Here is a 20,756-nt window from a genome sequence, read left to right on the forward strand (position 1 = left end):
TGCCAAAACAGCGAAGGTTTTCATTATGGCTTTTCTATCTGAGAGCTTTCTTCAAAGAGCAAGATTTGAGTTGGTTTTGCATTTCTTAAAGAACATTGATCATTTCTTAGTGACACTTTTATATAGCCCGTTAGCTTCACACTATTAATTTGTTTTGTCTTTTTTTTTTTTAGATTGCCGTTTTAATTTTTATTTAAAACATAACACTCTCTGCTGCCATCTAGCACCTCAAAACTTAGTAATAAACAGCTTCAGTTCATAAAAAAGCCTCTAGTTATAGATTTACATGTTTTTTTTGAGAGAAAAGAGTATTGCTGCCTGCTGATGGTAACAGGTATTTGATTGAATCGGGGTCATCCTCACTGGGAGCAGCCGTCCCCCTTAACCATCCCCACAGATGGCAAGGGAACACAGTAGGACATCTCACATTTGATGATTTGATCATTGCAATACAATAATACGAAAGACCAGTCTTTTAAAAAAGAAAGGTATAAATGTTTTTTTAGCTAAAACAATACTTCCTCCTGTTTGGTTTTGTTTTTTATCTGCGTCGGTTCTGCAAGTACATGTTTCAAGCTCTGACATCAGCAGGGGAAGTAAGGCAGAGAGACACCCTGAACCCCTGTTTATCTCCTCAGGCCCGTGTTACAGTCTAGTAATTAATTATTTTTTATGCAAAGCCCAGGCATGCATGGCAGAGTTCAGAATTACAATATATATTCATTTAACAGTGGATTTCTCGACTGCTTTCTGGGACAGATATAATTCCCGTGCTTTTTCATTACACATGCTGTTTAAATCTTGATCCTGAATTCTTATTAAAAATGATGAGATTTGACCTCAAAGTCTAATACCCAGTTTTGGAGACAAGGTGCTTGATGTGATTTCTAGAGGATTATTTTTAAGAGCATTCGTAGATTAGATCTCTGCGAATGGTTGAGGGATGTGCCCAATGAACCTTGTCTGCTGCTTTTCGCCTGCCGTGCAGCATCCAGATTGATTTGTATTTTGTAGTCCTTGAAGTGTGTTAGCTGTGTGGTGTAAGGGTACATCTGATATTTTTATTATCCCCTCATTGATGCAGGAATGTGACAGTGTTGTTTCTGCCAACTCTTATTGGAGTCTCCCCATACTTAAAGGCAAAATTGTTTCTGATTGAAGTTTCAAGAGCTTGTAGGGCTCATTCCAATGGCTCCAAGTGTGCTTTACAGCTGAGCTTCTCGTTTTTAGCTGCAAGTGTGTTTTAGATGATTGCTACCTTCCTGCATTTGTTACCTGCAGTTTGATTTCATCCTGGATGACAAATGGTTTGGGTTGGAAGGGACCTTAAAGCTCATCCAGTTCCACCTCTCTGCCTTGGGCAGGGACACCTTCCACTGGACCAGGTTGCTCCAAGCCCTGTCCAACTTGGCCTTGAACATTTCCAGGGATGAAGCAGCCACAGCTTCTCTGGGCAACCTCCAGGACTTTGCCAGAGGAGCAGGATAACATGAGGTGATAAGTTACCACATGCTTGCTCATTGAGGTGCTTCTTGCACATACGTTATTCTGAAATAAGTAGCAGGTAATTCACAGAAATGTAGAATATCCTGAGTTGGGAGGACTCCACAAGAATCATTGAGTCCAACTGCTGGCCCTGCACAGGACGCCCTAAGAATCCCACCCCGTCCCTGAGATTGTTGTCCAAACACTCTTTGACTCTGTCAGCCTTGGTGCTGTGACCGTTGCCCTGGGGAGCCTGTTCAGTGCCCGAGCACCCTCTCGGGGATGAACCTGTTCCTGACATCCAGCCTAACCCTCTCCTCACTCCTCAGGTCCCGGGGGAAATTGGGGTAGGGCTCCCTTCAATGAAAGGTGGATGAAATGGCTCCAGACAGAGAATTGTTGGAGTGTGGAAGTGATGAGAGACATGGGCTCCCACAGGGTGGGAAGGAGCACGTCTCCTACCTCAAGCCCCTTCGAAGCAGGGAGAGGCACAGAAATGCAATGGAGAGGCAAGTGATCAGATCCACAGCTTCGCATCCTCTCTCCTCACGTTGGCTTGTGGGATTTCAGGGGATTCTTGGGAAATTACTCAGAAGGGCACTGCAATACTGTGTCACCAGTTTGGAGGGGAAATGTGTGCTTGCTTTGCCATACCTCCACATTTGTTTAGGTGCCATATTGACCTTTTATTTTCCATGGGTCCACTTGCTTGTAGCCAGTGGGAATGGCAACTGAACCCAGTTACTGATCCCAGTTTGTGTGGAACATTTCGGGGCAGCTCGTGCATTCCTGGAGCCTGTCACGCCAGTGGTCGTGGCACATTTCTATCCCAACACTGGGGTCTTGGGTTACAAACAGCCATAAGCTTTTGCTTTTTTTGCTTTAAAGTCATTGAAATGCAGAGTTCCATGAGGCAATGATTGGTTAATAACTGGCTGATCTTAAGAGTGTTTTATTGTAATGCACCAAGTTGGTATTTGGGAGCGTTTTGTTGAAGTTACAAAGCATCTTTGCCTTTGGTTTGGAAATTGGTAAAAGCATGTGGCATGGCTTCAAGTGCTGAGTGCTTTCAGATGCTGTGCTGCTCCTTTGATTATTGAAAATGATTCCAGCACAATCCTGCTAATTTTCTCTTTGTGCTCCCCTAATTTCAGGAGATTGTTAAAAAGTCCATCTAGGCCAAATGCGTATTGCCACTGTGAGGGAGATTTTTGCAGAGCCAAATTTTAGCAAACACAGTAGTTTTCAAGAATTTGGAACATTTTCTTCCTTCTTTTCTTCTCTCAATTCTTCAATTATTTTTTTTTTAATATATTTGTATACATGCACATGTGTGGGCATTCTCACAGTGCATCCTATTCTCTTTCTTCTCTACAGTATCCGTGGAATACCACAGTATAGTTTAGCACCAGCAGCTCTTTTCTATTTCCCTGGCATCCTGCAAGCTGAACGTGGGAGGAGGATGTTTAGGAAAGGCTTCCCAAGCTTTGGGGGTCATTAGGCACAATCACACGCGGTCCTTGAAAGCCCAGGCAGTGAGGGCAGGAGCATTTATCCTCCTGGTAGCTTTGTGCCTTGTCACTTGCAAACACATGACAAACACTGATTAATCTGAACACCACCCGACTGTGATAGGTGTATATTATTATATCCCTCTTGATGGAAGGAGAATCGGAGAGTAAGGAATTAAGCAATTTGCTCTGTGACAGTGGCATAGCGAGGTATAAAGGCTGGGTGTCCTGATACCTGCTCTGTCCATTAACATGAGATGTATTTGTTCTCTAGAGGATTTTTCACTACCGGGGGCAGGATACTTTGCTTTTGAAAGAGAAATAGCCTTTCCCATGCTGATGCACCTTACAGTTTTTGCCAGAAATTACACTTGGCACATTCTTTCCATTCTACTCTCTCCCAGAAAAAAATAGCTTGGGAGAAAACATCAACATTTTACTACATTAAAAATATTTTCTTCCAATAGAAACAAGATCTAAATTTATAATTGAAGAGTATTTGTCTGTTCTATTTTGTTGCACAGAGTAATTTTTCCAGCAACTTGCTTTCTGAATAGGTAATGAAATGTTTTACATCAGCGTGAATGAAATTTTGCATCCAACCTCTCTTGACTCAGTGCTACAGACACCAAAAAAATGTTGTTTATGCAGTTGTGTTGCAGATTTACCATCCTGACTTCTTGCTATGGCTCTCGTGTGTAAATAGACTCTCCCTGTGGGAAGAGAATGGCACCTCCCAGCACTGCTTGTTTCACATCCACTGTGAGTGGATTCCAGGGTCGGATTTCATGCCATTGGCTTTGAGTGCAGTGTCTAAAGGATGGGCCCACCTTTCTTTACTCTGTTGTCACCTTTTTTTCAGAGCAGACTTCTGTGGTCACTGTATCATAGCCAAATTTACCATGTGTTAGATCAGTGCTAAACTGAAAAGCAGGATATTAAGTCAAAACTCTGTATTTTCACGTGATCTGAAATACCAGAGCATTTAATCTCTTGATCAGCTTTTTTTTTCTCTTTTGGGTGTTTTTTTCTGTTTGTTTTTTTTTTCCAAATAACTCTAGAATTAAAAGACAAAGGGAGAATAAATTTTCTGCCTGTTCCACAGTCCTTGTCTCCCTGTCATGTCTATAATGTGGGTGCCAGTGCCTCCTCCACTCCGAAGAAGCACTGATCAGTTATGTCAGGTTGTGCCCAGGTGCCTCTGCATCCTCTCTTGGCCATTGCTGAATCCAGACCCAGAAACAGGTACAGAGCCACAGGAGATTAATAGAATCATAGAATGGTTTGGTTGGAAGGAACCTTAAAGACCATCTCATCCCACCCTCTGCCTTGGTCAGGGACACCTTCCACTAGACCAGGTTGCTCCAAGTCCCATCCAACCTGGCCTTGAACACTTCCAGGAATCCAGGGGTGGCCACAGCCGGGGCCTCATCACCCTCACAGGGAAGGATTTCTTCCCAGTATTCCATCTAACCCTGCTCTCTGTCAGTGTGAAGCCATTCCTCCCTTGTCCAAAGTCTCTCTCCAGCCCCCTTGTGGAATCCCTTCCTGTGCTAAACGACTGTGATAAGATCACCTTGGAGCTTCTCTTCCCCAGGGTGTACAATCCCAATTCTTTCAGCCTTTCCTTATGGGAGAGGTGCTCCATCCCTCTAATCATCTTCATGGCCTCCTCTGGACTTGTTCCAGCAGGTCCACGTCCTTCTTATGTTTATGTCCCCAGAGCCGGATGCAGCACTGAAGGAGGAGTCTCACCTGAGCAGAGCAAAGGGGCAGAATCACCTCCCTCAACCTGCTGCTCGCACTGCTTTAGTTTGTCTGGATGCTGCTTTTAAGACTGCCCAAAAAAAGGACAGAAGACCATTCCTGCCCATCATAAATATTTCATTCTGATAATTTCTTTTGCATATATTGGCTCAGTGGGGGTGTAGCATTTCCTTTGCTGCTGTGGTGGCTCAGGAGGCTGCCCAGCTCCACAGCTCCTGGGCAGGTCTTCCCCACTGGCTGTGGGGTTGGTGGCAGCTCTTGGGCAGCAAGAATTGGGGCCTGCAGAGCCCTCCAAGAAGGACATCTGCTCCATGGCTGCAGGGAAACACACAAATCCTGCAGCCCCTGGTGCTGCAGGTGTTTGCCTCTGCTGGTCTAGGAGCACAGGAATAGTTGGTTTGTTCCACTGAGGTCAGCACATATGGGATAAACCATCTGTGTGCATGGCTGTTGTAGCAGCAGGCCTGGAGTTGGAGTTTCCTGACTTCTGAGAAGCAGCTGGGAGAGGAGCACATCATCTGCCCAAGGGCTGCAAGGTTGCCCCGTGCAGGGGTGGGCTGGTGCAAGGATGGGTTGGTACAAAGTGGATTTCGGAGCCCAGATGTGCTCCTGTGCTTGGGATGGGGTTTGGAGGTGGGTCTCCAGGTCCTGCTGTCCCCCATGTGTGCACTGGGCAGGGCATGGCCAGCAGTTACAGATCTGCTGGTTTGGGTGAGGTTTCTGTTGTGTGCCTGCCATGCGACCCTTATCAAAGCTTTTGGTTTTTTCAGAGGTAGTGAATTCTCCAAGCTCCCTTCCCTTGCAGTTGTTCAAGATCAGCATTTTTGAAATGTCATTTCTCAATGGCATGTGTTTTTTTCCATTGTCGACCAGGGCTTAACATGGTGACTGTGTTCATTAGTGATTTCAGTGGTGGAAGAGGCCCTTGATCTATAGACCAGGATTTTATTATTTTGTCATATACATTTTTGGTAGCTTTGTACTGGTGCTTCAGAACAAACAAATGGCACGGATCTCGCTGTATCCTGTTGGGAATACATTTTATTCTTTAGCAAAATGTTGTTGTAATAAAATGGGTTTTGTTGGTTAAAGTGTTCTCTGCTTTATTTGTAAGCCACAAATGTGTCTTCTCATCTTGACTCTCACAAAAGAAGAAATTTTCCGATGTGCCTGAAGTTTGTTAGTTAATTCAATATAATGCCAATCAGATATTCTCTGAGAATTGCGTAAATAATCTTTTGGGGCCCGTGTTTTGCATGTCTGTGTAATATCCAACACAATTTTCACGACTGTGGTTCTTGAGGATGGAGAGAGAATGTTTGAAGAGGATTTGTAATATTCACTGCAATAAAGAAATTTAGGGATTACTCAAAGATCCTGTCAGTATTTGGGTCAGAAATATAGCCCAGAGGTATTAGTATGATAGGCAAGTAGAAGCATTAGACTGTATTAGTGATTTAGCTATCATAATAGCACAATAGTCCATCCTGTGATGGCTTGTGCACTAAACATTTATTGTGGATTAGCCAGGAAAAATGCTCAAGCTGTCTTGCAAACAGACCAGGGAAGGTGACTGTTTCTCCTTTTCCTGGGCTCTTCCTAGAAGGGGTGTGTTGGAGGTGAAGACATTTGTGATCGTAGCAGAGAAAGGCAAAATCATTTCCATCTGAATTTTTTAATTAAACAAGGAAAATGTTGCCTCTCTAACAGTGGTCAGCAAAATAAGGAACAGTTGACCTATTCTTCTTTGAAAAGGAGTATTTGAGCATGAGCAGCATGTCATAAGTTAGCCTGCATGTTTTGGGGAGCCATCTTAATATCTCCTCTGAAAACAATGACTCTATATGGAAATTTTTATTACATTCCCAAATAACAATTTTCTCTGGTGTGATTCCATCTAAATCCTTTTGCCCACTCTTAAGTGTAAAAAAAGCTTAATCCATATGAATGTTGAAATACTGTTCAATATAAATTGAGTTTTGTCTGATGTTTCAGAGTGTTTTCCCATCTCATAAACATGTAGTTTTTCCAAAGGAAGCTGAAGATAATAGTCAAAAGTCTGCTATTCCTTTCTGCTTTGTAAGACCGGGCTTTAGATCCTTTGATCCTCCCCTTCTTTTCCATGACCTGTGCTAGGGTCTTAAAATTATACATTCCAGATTACACCTCCACAATTTTCTGTCCTGGGATGATGAAGGGATTTGCGTATTATGGTAATAATATAAAGAATCCTTTCAGAGCCTGGTTAGTGTGGCTAATTTGAAAATACAACAAAAAATGTAATTTCCAGCGCAAATTACAATATTCATAAAGTGCTAAACAGACACCTAACTAATTTCTAACTGCTCTTGCAGTCTTGAATATCTTGCATTGGCCTTTTTTTAGGCCTGTCTGCCGGCTCCCATTTAATTTGTCCTTAGCTGTGTGCGGTGGATTAGCATTTCATCAGGCTGGATTAAGATTGAGCTGACACTGAAGCTTTCTTTTTTATTTTTACATGCGCATGTGTGTGTGTGCATGAGTGGAAATGGGCACGTTCCGTTATCCCACCGCCAGTTCCTGGTGGGAGCTGGTGTAGACTCCCTGAGCACGTTGGGAAGGAGACAACTGAAACACATGAAACACGTGTTAAAAAAAACAACAGTTAAAAAAAAAAAAAATCATTCCCTGGGGAAAAATTGCATTGAGGTTGCTGGCTGGGTCAGTGCGTGAGATTTCATCGGGCTAAAATGATGTCACATGGAGCGAGGGCTTTAGAGGTTTTATTTAGCTCCTAATCCCCACACACTGCTCGGCCAGTTGTCCATGTGCACGCCGTCCCCAGCGGCAGAGGATAAAGCATCTGGGCTGAGCGCGGCCGCTCTCCTCCGTGGCTGCACCGCACGGGAAGGGGCCCAGCCGCATGCTCTGCCTCCTAAGGTTACCAGGGATTAATAATTCAGGCAACACTCTGAAAGGCAAAACCACCCGCCGGTGGTTTCTGAAGTCCCGGGAGGGCTCAGGCGGAGCACGGTCTGGTGTTGATGCGTGCCGGAGAAGCACTGGGAAGGAAGGCACCTCCTCTTCTCTGTGTCACCAGGAGCGAGCGGCCTCGTGACGATGCCCATCCCCAGCAAACACCCCAACATAGGCCGCTCGCAGAGCTGGGATGCTGCTGGCTGGTATGAGGGGAACTGGGAGAGCGAGAACGCCTTTGAGTACCAAAGGCTGCCGGGCCGGAGGAGCTCCCTGACCTATGGCGGCGAGGGCGGATGGTACGAGCCACCCCGGGCCAACGAGATCATCTTGCAGGGCGGCGCGGAGCTGAAGCAGGAGGCGTACCCGTACCAGGATGCCGCCTTCGCCCCGGGGCCGCTGAGGAAAGGCTCCGTGCCTGACTTCACCTACTGCGACCGGCCGGCGCCCATGGCGGGCCGGGGCTCTCTGCCGCCCCAGGATTACTACAGTGACCCGTCACTGTCGGCGAGGTCACCCAAGGACCCCCGGTGCTACCGCGACCACGTGGCGGGCAGGCCGCTGGCGAGCTACGGGGCACCTGGCAGCAGGTTGTCCTGGGACCAGACCCTGGCACGCCCGCCAGCCCCACCAGACACCACCCGCCTCTACAGGGACCCCAAGCTGGCCCTGGATGGGCAGCGGATGCGCGGCAGGGACGTGTCCCCGGCATGGTACGGCACGGAGCCCCCCGGCCTGCGCTACGCGGCAGAGCCGCCTGCCTTTCCCGGCAGGCCGGGCTACACCGATGGGACAGAGCGGCCCCCCGAGGCACCAGGGGCCAGGCAAGCCGCCCCCACCTGCCTGGTGGTGGATCCCACCAGCACCACTGGCAGCAGCTATGGACCAGGCAGAGAGAGCACCAGCACCAAGGGTCCCTACGACGGCTACGAGGCGGCAGTGGCGACGCCTTCCCACCCACCGGTGCCCCCCACCTTCCCTGGGCCGGAGGGCAAGAGGAGCTTTGACCCCGAGTTCGTGGCCCTGCTGCGGGCGGAGGGTGTCTCGGAGAGCACCTTTGCTGCCCTGCTGCAGCAGGGCTTTGACTCCCCAAACCTGTTGGCCATGATGGAGGAGAACGACATCAAGTCGGTGGCGCCGAACTTGGGCCAGGCCCGAGTGCTGTCCCGCATCGCCCACAACTACAAAGCAGAGATGCAGCTGCAGAGGCAGGAGCGGAGGGCCGGGACGCTGCGCCCCAGGACCCGCTCCAACAGCTTCAGCCACCGCAGCGAGCTCCCAGGGGACTACGGGGCGCCCCTCATGGCGGGGCCCACCACGGATGGCCCCGCTGCCTCTCAGCACCCACCCCCCCTGCAGCCGCTCTCCCCGAGAGGGGTCGAGATGCACCGCCGGCCATCCAGCGCCCCGACCCAGCACCTGCTGGAGACCACCACCTACCCAGCCCCTGTGGGGGCTCCTCCGGGGCCACACTTCCTCCCTGGTTCGGGATACAACACGCCCCTGCCTTGCAGCACGCGTCCAGCCTCTGCCTACTCTGCTCCAGCCGGCATGGCCATGACCGCAGCCAACCCGCACCCCAGCCCCAAAACAGCGTATCCCACCACCTACACCGTGCCCATGGAGTTGATGAAGAGGGAGCGGACGGTGGCAGCAGCATCACCAGCACCCAGCCCTCACAGCAGCCCCCAGCTCCTCCGCCGGCCAGGAGCACCGGGGGATGGTGGCCTGGCACCCACCGGACCCACCTTCCCTGCCCAGGTCTCCCCGTACCCGAAGCTCAGCAGGCGCACGGGGCCCCCCGTCATCGTCTCCACCATGGCATCGCCTGAACCAAGTAATTACTGAAGGGTCTTAGTCCATGTAGTAGTTTACAACCACCTTGTTGTTGCTTAATTTATCCCTCAAAAAACCCACAGTCAGATATCTTGGCGTTTCATGCCTAAATATTACACCCTTTCCTACTTAGAGAAGGAGGCAAAGGGGATTTCTGTGCAGGGCTGTGCTGGCCATGCGGAGCTAAAGATGCTGGTTCTCACTCTGTGGTTAAATTCCAAATATTTTATTTGTTTAGCCAACTTCAGTTAAACCTGAGCGGTATCTCAGATAATGCTTCCAGGGTTAATCTTGCCGTTCCCGTTGTTTGTAGAGAACAGGAGATTAGATAGTGCGCTGGCTGAGCAATTAGGACTACAGGGTTTGCTGCAGATTGACTTTCTACCGCTGTTATCAGGCGCAAATGTGTTCCTCCGAGGAAGTGGTTGGCATTGTTTTGACTAAATTCATCAGATAGCTAATGGTGTTATTTGAGAATCGACTTACCTTTGGCCATTACCTAAGGCTTTTCTTCTTATTATTAATTTGCTGTTTTATCAGGCATACAAAATAAACCCCTTGATTTCCTTCTCGAGATGCCTGTAAGTGAAGCGATAGAGCTGTTAAAGTAATAGGGCTGTGCTTAAAACTAAAAGCCTGTCGTTAAGCACTGGAACAATAAAAATGAATGGTGGCTCCCTTCCCCTCGTAGAAGCGTTCAGGCTCTTGGCTGCTCAGATGGAAAGCTGTATAATCCGAGCAGGCTCCGCTCCTCCGTTTTGGAGATGTACATTGATGATAACACTCAGAACCTGACAGAAACTAACCTCCAAAACCACCCTGCTAAGTATAAAGAAACTCAGCAAATCCACTCATTTGTGGCTTGACTTGTTTGAAAAAAAGGTGGAAAGAAACCCCTTGAAACGTTTTTCCTGGTAGTGACTCCGTGAGCAGGGAATTTTCTCCCTGTGCAGCCCAGCTGAACCCCCATGCAAACAAACCCTGAACAATGTGCCCTACCAGCACACACACACACAAAGCTTTAATAAGAGGATACCATTTATAGGCATCAAGACAGTGCCAAACCGGTGATGCCATTCCACAGGAATCTAAATAAAGAATGATTTTGTGAGTGGAAATGATAAAGTTGTCAAAATGCAGACACTTGGCGCACCCCTTTCCCTGCCGCACCATAATTACAGTTAGGAAGTAGGTGCCGGTTCTTTCACGCTGATGCATCCTTTATGTAGCGGGTGTAACGTATTGATTTCTAAAAAATGCTTCAATATTAGGCAACATGTTCTGTGTTGACATGGATCAGATGGGAAAGCAGTACATCCAGGCAGTATTTTTAAATAAATGCAGAAAAAAAGGCAAACTGGCATAATGTGGGGAACACAAATATGTTCATTTATTTGCGGTGCGTCTGATTGAGAGGTCGATACCGATGCAGTGAAAGCTCTGGGGTGAAGGACCTCCACAGCACAGGGCTTGGGAGCAACCTCCTCCACCACAAGGAACAGATCCCTCCTTCCCTGTGTCTTGTATATAAACCGCAAACCCTGTTCTCTAAAAATCTCAAATCGTCCCTTCCCTTTACCAGATTTACCGATGAGCAGCAAGACGAAGCCAGCAGCGTTTCTGTGCTGTTGAGCTCCTTCTTGCTACACAACCCTCTCTTTTTTTTTTTGCCCACTACCAGCTCATTTGCATGAGGATGACATTTGTTGCTCCAGTAATTTCATCTGATAATGGCCAGCTTGCAAAGCGGATCTGAAAACATATTCCTTAATTATGTGTTGCCAAGCAACGGGAGGGTTTGGCCATAATCACAGAAAGATTATCTTCTCATTGAAGGCCCTGAAAGGTTTAGCTGGAGTAGGACCTGTAAAATTGTCTTCTTTTTTTATTTATTTCCCCTTTTTCTTTTCCAAATAGCCTGAGAGGTTTTCTTCCTGTTAAACTGTATTTTAAAAGTAGAAGCCAAGGTAAGACACATGGAAGGGTATGGATTAAAGATGGAAGGTGTGGCAGTTTGAAGATGTTTGGACTGTGCTGAGGAGGAGTGTTCACATTTACCCACGAGGGGATAAGCTGAGGTTACAAATATGTTAAGATGTTTTAAAGCATTGAGTGGATGGCAGAAACTTGGCTAAATCCAGGAAAATCTTGTTTGCCAGCAGAAAGAGACTGGATGTGTTTTTAGGAGTGACGAGCCTTCTCCTAGCTGTAGCTTTGGCTGTGGATATTTGAGTCACAAGGTGAAAGCAAGTTCAGTATTAAACTCTGTCTCTAAATGGCTGCAAATATTTTCTGTCAGTGTAGGTTAATGTCTTCTCAGGCAGCAGAGGATTATAAAGTGCCCATTACAGTCCAGTCATGTTTTGAAGCTTGTTGTATGGATAAGGCCTTAATATAGATCATTTTCGGGGTTTTTTTAAGTCTTGTTGAAATGTGTGTTGTAATCTTTGTTCCTGTATGTCCAATTTGTCATTTTGTGCTGAGCTTTGACACTCTCTGTGCATTCTGCAGAGCTGCTGTTCACTTTGAAGTTTGGGCAGAGGGCTTGCAGGAGGCTGTCTTCTCCTGCCTAGTGTTTCTGATGGTAGAGGCAGGATCCTGGGCAGGAATACAGGAACACAATGGATGCTTATGGGCCTCTTGCTTTGGCATGGTCAGATAAGGGAAAATCAGAAACGAGATTTATTGCTGCAACTGCTTTGCATTTTGTGAAATAATTATAAGAAGGTAGATAAATTGTCCTTCCTGGGAATTGCAGAGTTGTATGAGCAGAAGGTGGTGAATGAGCACCCTAAACCCGTTGCTGTGGTGTTGGAGTGACGTCTCAGGAGATGATCCGGCTTCCCATCCCAGGAACTCCCCAGCCACAGCTCTGGCAAAGCCGCCGCTCTCTGCGTCATTGAGACCTTGTCTATGAAGCTGTCAGGAATGGCTTCCCCAGGGAGAAACATCCTGGGAACTGGCTGCTCCTGCAGCACCGGTAGTGAACACACTAAGTCATCTCGGTGGCAAGCATGAAAAAGCCCTGCAAGGTCTGAGTGACAAACACGTGTCGGCGGGTGGCTGCTGCCAGAGCTGTCTGTGACAGCCTCGTGCTGGGGTGGGAGGGAAGGCAGGGAAATAAATAGTCCAGGTCAGCAAAGCTGATGAGGGCAAACTGTGTCTCACGGTCACTGATCAGATTGCTGGAGCTCCGCCTCCAAAATGTTGTATCTTCAGTTTATTATGTTTGCTAGTATTTTTATTACATGACTTAATTTACATTTATTTAATCCAATGTTTTAGTTTTAAAGCAGTTGGCAGATAAGAAGTCTTGTGTTTTCCTTGTAGCTAGCCTGGACTTCTCCCAAACAGGGGCCAGTCCAGATTTCTGTGTCTGATGCTGGACTTAGGGAGTGGTGATTCATTGCAAATATGTGTCTTGGATGGTTTTTCAAGCTCTAGTTTACGTATGAAGATGTGAAAGCAAGTGATCACAGAAGGGGAAGATGCTTCTTGTGGGGATGAGGAGCAGGGCTGCCCCATAGAAGTTGTGTAGGTATCATCAGGAAGGAGGAGCAAAATTACTTGGCTGTAAAATTTGGTTGAAAGTCTGACCTTCTCCTGAGCTGGGAAAGCCAGGCCGAGGGCAACTGCCCTCCTTGGACAAGTGGTTCTCTCCAGCGTGAGGGGGATTCATCCTCTCTGTCATCAGCTTAGAGCCCAACTAGAAATGCCTTTCACTGTGATTAGCTCAGCTCTGCTTATACTCTTTAACACTTCATTGTGATGCCTTTTATTGGTATTTTCCACCCTGTGACAGATAAAAGCTGCGTTAACCACACATCAGTCGCAGGCTGAAATTCTTCATGTGGGCAACCCCCAAAGAGGAAAGGGGTAGTCAGGAGCAAGAGCCTTGATGGTTGCTCAAGGGTGCTTAAAAGAGCCTATCAAGGATGGCTAAAAGGGCAACATTTGCCCATTCTTTTAAGCTATTAATTCTTTTAAGCTAATTAATTTAAGCTAAATTGCCATAGCTTTCTCTGGGCAGAGTTTAGCAAGATATTTCATACACAATATAAATTCCCTGAGCATTTGTTGATGTTGGTTTATTCTTTGCACAGTACAGCGGATGTTCAGAAATCAACTTCAGGTTTTCTTCCCTGTGTTTTCTGATTACAGACTGCAGCATGTAATCACAATGTGTACATGTAAGGCAGCTCAATTAACAATACAGACTGAAACAGCACCAAAGGAAGCTCCGTGTACTGAATAAATCTGATTTAATTTGCACATTGACCTGACAGACCATAGCATGTCCTTGGAGCTGTTTCCAGCTAGTGTGTTACTCCAGGTAGAGTTAGTGAGCACTGTGTTCACTGAAAAAGCCATGGAGTAATCATTTTAACTGAGATCATAACTTCCACACAAAAATACAGATTGGGATAAAATTGAAGTCACCAGAACTGCCCACCTTGGTCGGGTGAATGGCTGAAGAACAGAATGTGTGAGAGATGTGCTACCTTGATATAACACTGACTGTCTCTGCCAATATGCACATAAAATTCACTGATTTCAGAGAATACGCTTTTAAAATACTTTTTTAAAGGTTGAAATACGCTTTTTATAATGGTTTTATCAAAAGCAATATAAAGTGTCAAACTCATTCCAGTTGCAATTCATTGACTTCAGTGCCGTGGCAATGAAAATGAATTTGGCCTGTCAGAGGAGAATGTGTTGTCAGATGCTCAAGTGTTGTCATCTTCAATTTACACTTTTCTTTCACCCTGTGTCTCTAGTTCTCTAGCATTGTTAGGACTTTCATATATCCAGATCATTCTCTGACTATATTTGCTGACATTTTTTTTTAGCTTTCTCATAAGTAGTTTCCATAGCTACAAACTTCGTGTTCACAGAGGGGGGAAAAAAATTTTAAAGGTTTCTGATCATTATTGTATTAAACATTTTTTATATTTCTTCTTCTTTTCATTCTCATAGCGTCACACTACAGCCCAGTTTAATGAAAATGCTGCACAACTGAATAGACTGTTATTTTAAAAGCAAAGTAGGTGCTGAACTGAATCTTTGAAAAGCAGAAGACCAGCATCACTAAGCCCCTGATGTAGAATAAATGTTGCAGATGTAGAACTGATATTGGTAAGGTTTATAGATGGCAACTGGCAGTCGAGTTTTTGACTTCTGCACCTAAATAAAACCTGACATTAACAGTGTTCCGCTGGCTTTTGGTAAAGAAAGCTAATTTTTAATCTCTTTTTCTGCTGTTTGTAGTGTTTTGTTAAAGATGAAATGTTACTTCTGGGGGTGGGATTCATGGGTGTTGTTTTTTCAGTATGTAGTCTGACCTCTCCAGCAGAGAGGTGCTGAGCAGGGCTGAGCTCAGCCTTAGGAGGGGTTTGAACAGAGGTGTTTGGCAGAGCGGGACCCTCTGTGCCAAAGCAGCTTTGATTAGGGAAACGAGAGGTTTCAGAGTGCCCGTGCCTGGCCTGGCCAGTGTCCGGGGGCCTTGCCTTCTGCACTCCCAATCCAATTAGCCGCTCCAGAGCAGATGGAGAGGATTAGTGCCCGGCTCTCCTTCCCCCGCCCTCTCCCCCAGTGCAGAGCGTGTCGGGGCCAACAATCGGCTTAATCGAGTGTCCCATGGCCCAGCAGAACACGGCCCTGGTCCTGCCCAGGCAGGGCCACCCTCTGCCCCTTGAGGGCAGAAAGCTTCCAGCTGCAGGGCTGGCACAGTTCATTCTCCAGCGTGGTGGCTCCACGTCTTGGGTAGTTTGGAAGCCCTTGACCTACCCTGATTTGCCAGGCATAAATTCCGTTTTTTTTGTTTGCAGAGAGTGTCTGCACCATGACCACTAGATTCATGAGCAGTGTGTTCCACCTTTGAACAGCCAGTGCTGGTGCTGCCAGTGGTGGAGGCTTGTGTTCCCATCCCTCCTGTGGCATTCCCTCTCTCATTCCCTCCTGGGAGCACCCCAGGCCTTGAGGTGCACTTCAGCCAGCAAATGTTGGGTGGCCAAGGGCAATGACCTCTTGCCTTGACTTATAAATGAAAACAGAGGCAGGCAAGGAGGGACTGAGAGAAGAATGACAGTACAGTGCTGTTCCTGCAGCTCCCAAAAGCATCTTACAGATCCTGGGAAGAGGGTGGTTTAGGCTCTGTAATCTGAGAGACAAGCAGGTTGTGATCATAAGAAGGAAACCAGCAGGGCTCACTGAACGGTTGGAGCTGGTGGAGGTCCTTGGTAAACGCTGGTATGAACAGCCAAGATGGCATTCTCATGTTTTATTTATTTATGCAAATATGTATACACATGAAAATGGGGAGAAAAACTCTTAAAAATATAATCAGTGTCTCAGTCATTATCCATTTGGATCAGTGCTTCTTCAGCCTTCATTTTTTGCCAGAAGTGACTTGTTTTGGTTATCGAGCAATTTATTATTTCCTAGCTTGTCACACTGGCTTGGCAAGCAAATAAGCAGACGAGACTTTGCTTAGACAGCAAACACAGTGATAAGAAATAATTTAGGGTATGCTTTTTGTGAAAAGAGTCAGAAAAAGCGGATCAGAACTGAGGTCTCGTTGAAATATTTGGCATGCACTTTCCAGATGTTGCAGTGGCATCTCCAGGGGTGTTACCTCCGTGCCTGGGAGCACTGGGAGTCAGAGGGTGGTGGGATGCAAGAACCTGGTGGTGCCCCCCTGCCTTCCTTGCTGGTCTTCTTAACCTTAACTCTTTTCCTGATGCTTATTCTAGCACTGCAAATCCCTGAGCAGTTTCAAGCTGCCTCCCACACGCTCCCTTAGTGACCCTGTAGATTATCAGCCTTTTCTTAGGATGGCCCAGTCTCTTAATGGAGTCTCTCACTGTTACCCACTGAGTGGAAAAAAAAAAACAAACCAGAAATGGAGATGTCACACACAGTCATTTGTTGTATTCTCTGCCTTCCTTTCAATGCTTTGTTAGAAAGGTTTAAATGAATGTTCAAAAAGTACAGTGGTTCATGCAAGTGCATGTATTTTGCTTTGTTGATGAAAGGAAACTTGATTAATGTTATGAAAGATAAAAGAGAGTATTCACTGTGGACAGCAGAGAGCTTGTCAGTATCTAGACTGTCCTGTTGGGACCCTGAAGTAATCAGGAATGCTGAAATGCAGCTTTAGTTATCCCACCTGGCCAGCAATTCCTATTGATCTTTCCTATTGAGCTTTTTCTGTCTTTGAATTCATGTTGAGTGGACCTGCATGAGAGTGGGAGTTATCTTAGCAGCTGAAACATTTGGCTTAAGAATCTTAAATTTCCATTTCATTCTTGTCTGCAGCATTTGTGGTTCTATTTCATCCACAGTCAGGGCTAAAAGGTCCAGAAACCAGAATTACTAATAACTGATGACACCAGTGCAATGCTGAGCAACCTGTCATGCTCTGCATTGAAATTTTTCCCCTTAGGGTTCATATTTATTCAGCAGGGAAGGTTTTCTCTGGATTTCCCATTCCAGAGGGAGCTGTACTCTGGCCAGAGGGTGAGCTGACTTATCTCCCTGGTGTAGGATAAGCAAGATGCAGAGATATATATCATGGACCAGCAGCCCCATAGTGAGGCTCATCAGCTCTTTTTCACATCAGTTTTCTGTTTCTGAAGCTTCCATGAGAAAGGCCAAAAAAACCCTTAATATTTCTGATTTTTGTAGAATATTTTTCTGGACAGGCAGCTTCCAAAATAGGAAGCAGTGAGTGAAGTTTTGCTTCCACCTGAGAAATGGTGATTTTGTCATTGATTTCAACAGAAGGATTTTACCTTCTCCTGGAAAAGGAACCAGATCTACATCACTGATTTTTATTGCATTTCTTAAAATTAGATCTACAAATCCAACAGTTTCTTTAAGGAAGAGGAACTGCACATTTCATGCATTGAATGCCTGTGCATTATTAAAAATAATAGGATAGATTTATCAAATGGGTAATGAGTAGGTTCCTTTCTCTGTTTTTCAGTGTTTTAATGAGTAGAGGAAATGTTTGCTATTTGTTTGCTTTCAGGTTTTACCAAGGAACTCTGGAGATAATTGTCAAATTTCCAAGTGTGTATCAATATTTCATGAAGCTGTTTTCCCTCTGTACACTCACGAGTTGGGTCATTAGCACTGGGATTGTTATTAACAGGCTGAAGCAAGGCAGGAAAGGAAATTCCACCAAACACTTGAAAGTTTGAAAATTTCTGAAACAAAATTCTAGTAGGGGGTTTACAGGTAGAATAAATATCAGTGATGTTGCTCATTTTCAGATGTTACATTTTAAATATGTGGGAGGATGTTTCTGTGGTTTATGGGCCTGATCTGGACAACACCAAGGCTTATCTCTGTTTTGTGTGTGTGTTTGGATTCAAGCCCAGCACTTACCACAAATTGGGGTGTACCTTACAGAGATAGAATATCCATCCACGTCATCCTTTGGAAGAAAAACAAATTCCACCTTTCCTACTACCAGCAAATTAAATTGTGTTAAATTATTAAAGCTCAAATTGCTTTTAAATATGGTACCAATCAGCACTGGATGTTGGCTATGTAGTTTCCTGTTGACTGTTCAGTTTTGGGTAATTTTTGCATGGTCTTTGAGATGCAGCAGTGGTTGTATGTTAAAAACTATCATTCTGCTTTGGACATTTGCCATTTGAAAGAGTTTAAGTTGTGCATACAGTTGAATGTTTCTTTTTTTCTTAATTTCTGATATTTTTACATGAAATCATCATATTCCTGTTCTCATTCTGATTAGGCAACTTACTGCATTTTTGGTTTGCTCAGCCTAAAACTGCAGTGTGTCGGGCTGGCTTCTGCTCCTACTCATGATCTAGTCTGAAAAATAACTCAGACAATTAAAATTATTCACAGGTATGGACCCACTGTGCTCTGCTATAGAGAGGGTGCAAAATTAATTGATAAATTATTGTGGCTTTTTGACCATTCTAAGTGGCTGGGTTGCCATAAATGCTTCACCAGGCACAGCTGAGTGGTAGCTGGGAAAGAGCAGAAGGTGAGACCTGAAACTTGATTGAATGACACCAAGTCTGGAGCATTAGTGCGGAAATCCAAAAGTGTCCAGAGAGCTGTAAGGTGGCTGTTCCACCACAAAAGCATGAATAGAGGGCAGGGACCAGTGGCTCTTCCCTGGAGAAGGAAAGATGGAGTCCTGTGGGAAGGGCAGAGCTGGCTGTTTTGCAGAAGGGTTTGAAGAAGATCTCAGAAATAGCTGAATATGTCAGAACTGGCCTGTCTGTCTGTATTTTGGGATAATTTTAGGATTAGTGACTCTATGGGCTACCATAAAGCAAAGGAGGTCACTTGTGAGAGCTAATGGCACTAAGAATCGTGGCAGCAGTTGAGGAGGAGAAAGAAAAATGGGAATCATGTAATATTGACACAACAGGAGTGTGTGGAGATAGTGAATCTAGTCATGGCTCTATATGACAGAGTTCCAGACTGTAAACAGAGATATGTTTGATCAGCAGAGAGGGAGACTGGCCTTTCACAGTCAAGGAGAAGGCAAGTGCATCACAGGGACATACAGAAAGCAGATCTCACATTGGCTCCTACAAGGCTCAGTGCTCAAGAGGTTTTGCACTGTGCAGATTCACGCTGTGCAAGCAGTTTATGGTGAGGGAAGTTGCAGAGCACTTGGTGAGAGCCAAAGGAGATGCTCCACCATTCTCCCAGGGGGGACAACAAGCTGCTTTTGCTCCAGGAAGGAAGAGGTGTTCGATGCCAGTAAGGAAGAGTGCTGCTGCTCTAACTTCCTTCTGCAAAGCCTCTCCCTCTCCTCCCAGAGCCCTCAGGCTCCAGAGCTGCAGCTGGACTCGAGAGGAGTTTGCAATGGAGTTGCCACCCAGCTTTTGGTAGTTTTATGGTTTGGTCGTGGATTCCCTGCACCAGGTGCTTCCCTCTGATGCCCCCTGTAATGGGAAGAATTTGTCTGTACTCTGGACAGTTTCCTGGGAAATCTCCAATTTCCTTTACTCCCACTCTGGGATATTATTAGGCACATGAGTTAATATGCCTCTTACCTATTTGTTTTTTTAATCTGTTCATAAGGCACTTAGAGCAAAACAGTACTTTGAAGAAGAGACATATACTAAGAGATGCTGGATGGCCCAGGCAGCAGCCAGGCTGCACACACCACTGGGTGTAGGCAAGGCTGGAAACTGCCCCATAGAGTCAAAGGGAGCAGCTTTCTTCCAGTGCAAACACATCTGGAGAAGTGGGAGAGGAAGGAAGAAGGCAGGAGAGCAGAAGAGAGGGGAAAATACTGGAATCAGCAACAGTAAGCCAACCAAAATATTGCAGGGGACAGAGGGTTCCCTCAAGGTAGCCAGTTTCTAGGAAAGTATTCCATGCTTGGTAAGAACAGTGCTGGTAGCAGTCACAGAATGTTTGTGTTCCAAGTTTTCTGTGCGTTCCTCCTTTCAAGTTGGCGCAGTTACATGCTTTGTTTGTTTGCCTCTAACTCCTGCCCTTCATGGTGTTAGAAATACTCTGACTCGAGTCCATCCAAATTCAGCAGTGTTGGTCAGTGGGTCATGAGCCCTTGGGGTTTGAGCAAAGGTTTCCAATCAGAATTTGGCAAAATATCAAGTTAAAATTGTGTTTGGTTGGTTTTTTTTTAAAAAACAAAGCTCTATTCCACGACTTCACTATAATTTTCTCATAAACACTGTGTAACCTGTGCTTTGCTGCTTTGTATCAAGCCACATGGAGCTCCTGGCTGTCAGTGTAAGGTAATTTTGAAGATCTCCTAGAGAGATGTCCATATTCTCCTGTCAAGTTTATGGTGGTCCTTTTCTATCTCCTGCACGGAAGAGGATCTTGAGGGTGTCCTCTGAGATTTTCTTTCCGGAGCCACACTCCGAAAACTCAACCTTCCTGCCACCCTTGCTCTCCAGTCACCTGTCTGCAGCCCACAGCCATGCTCCTCAGTGTCCCTCACGTCAGACACCTGTGTTTCATTTCGTTCTAGTTTGAAGCAGGAAACCCAAACCCCAAACTGTGCTCAGTCAGACAGGGAGGCTCCCCCTGCAGCGAGGAGCGTGCGCAGCCCTGGGAGGCCACAGCTTCATCTTCAATTACAGTGAGAGCGTCTCAAGTGCACCCCTGGAAACAGTCCATGACCCGTGTTTCTGCTTGGCCAGAGTCCTGTGCTTAGGAGAGGCATCAGCATGT

The 20,756-nt window shown here is 45.9% G+C and overlaps 1 protein-coding gene across 2 annotated transcripts in view; it reads left to right on the plus strand.

The window, feature by feature from the left end:
- The window catches only part of CTBP2 (C-terminal binding protein 2), a 137,072-nt gene that overhangs the window by 87,192 nt on the left and 29,124 nt on the right, over positions 1–20,756 (plus strand). Inside the window, exon 1 of one of the 2 annotated variants that reach the window (XM_064663559.1) lies at positions 7,674–9,555. The exons of the other annotated variant lie outside the window; for it this stretch is intronic. Coding sequence (XP_064519629.1) covers positions 7,863–9,555 — 1,693 coding nt within the window. The 5' untranslated portion in view covers positions 7,674–7,862. Of the gene's footprint in view, positions 1–7,673; positions 9,556–20,756 lie in introns of those variants that run through there. 2 annotated transcript variants of the gene reach the window in all.

The sequence above is a fragment of the Pseudopipra pipra genome, chromosome 8, assembly GCF_036250125.1.
Source record: "Pseudopipra pipra isolate bDixPip1 chromosome 8, bDixPip1.hap1, whole genome shotgun sequence".
NCBI lineage: Eukaryota > Metazoa > Chordata > Aves > Passeriformes > Pipridae > Pseudopipra > Pseudopipra pipra.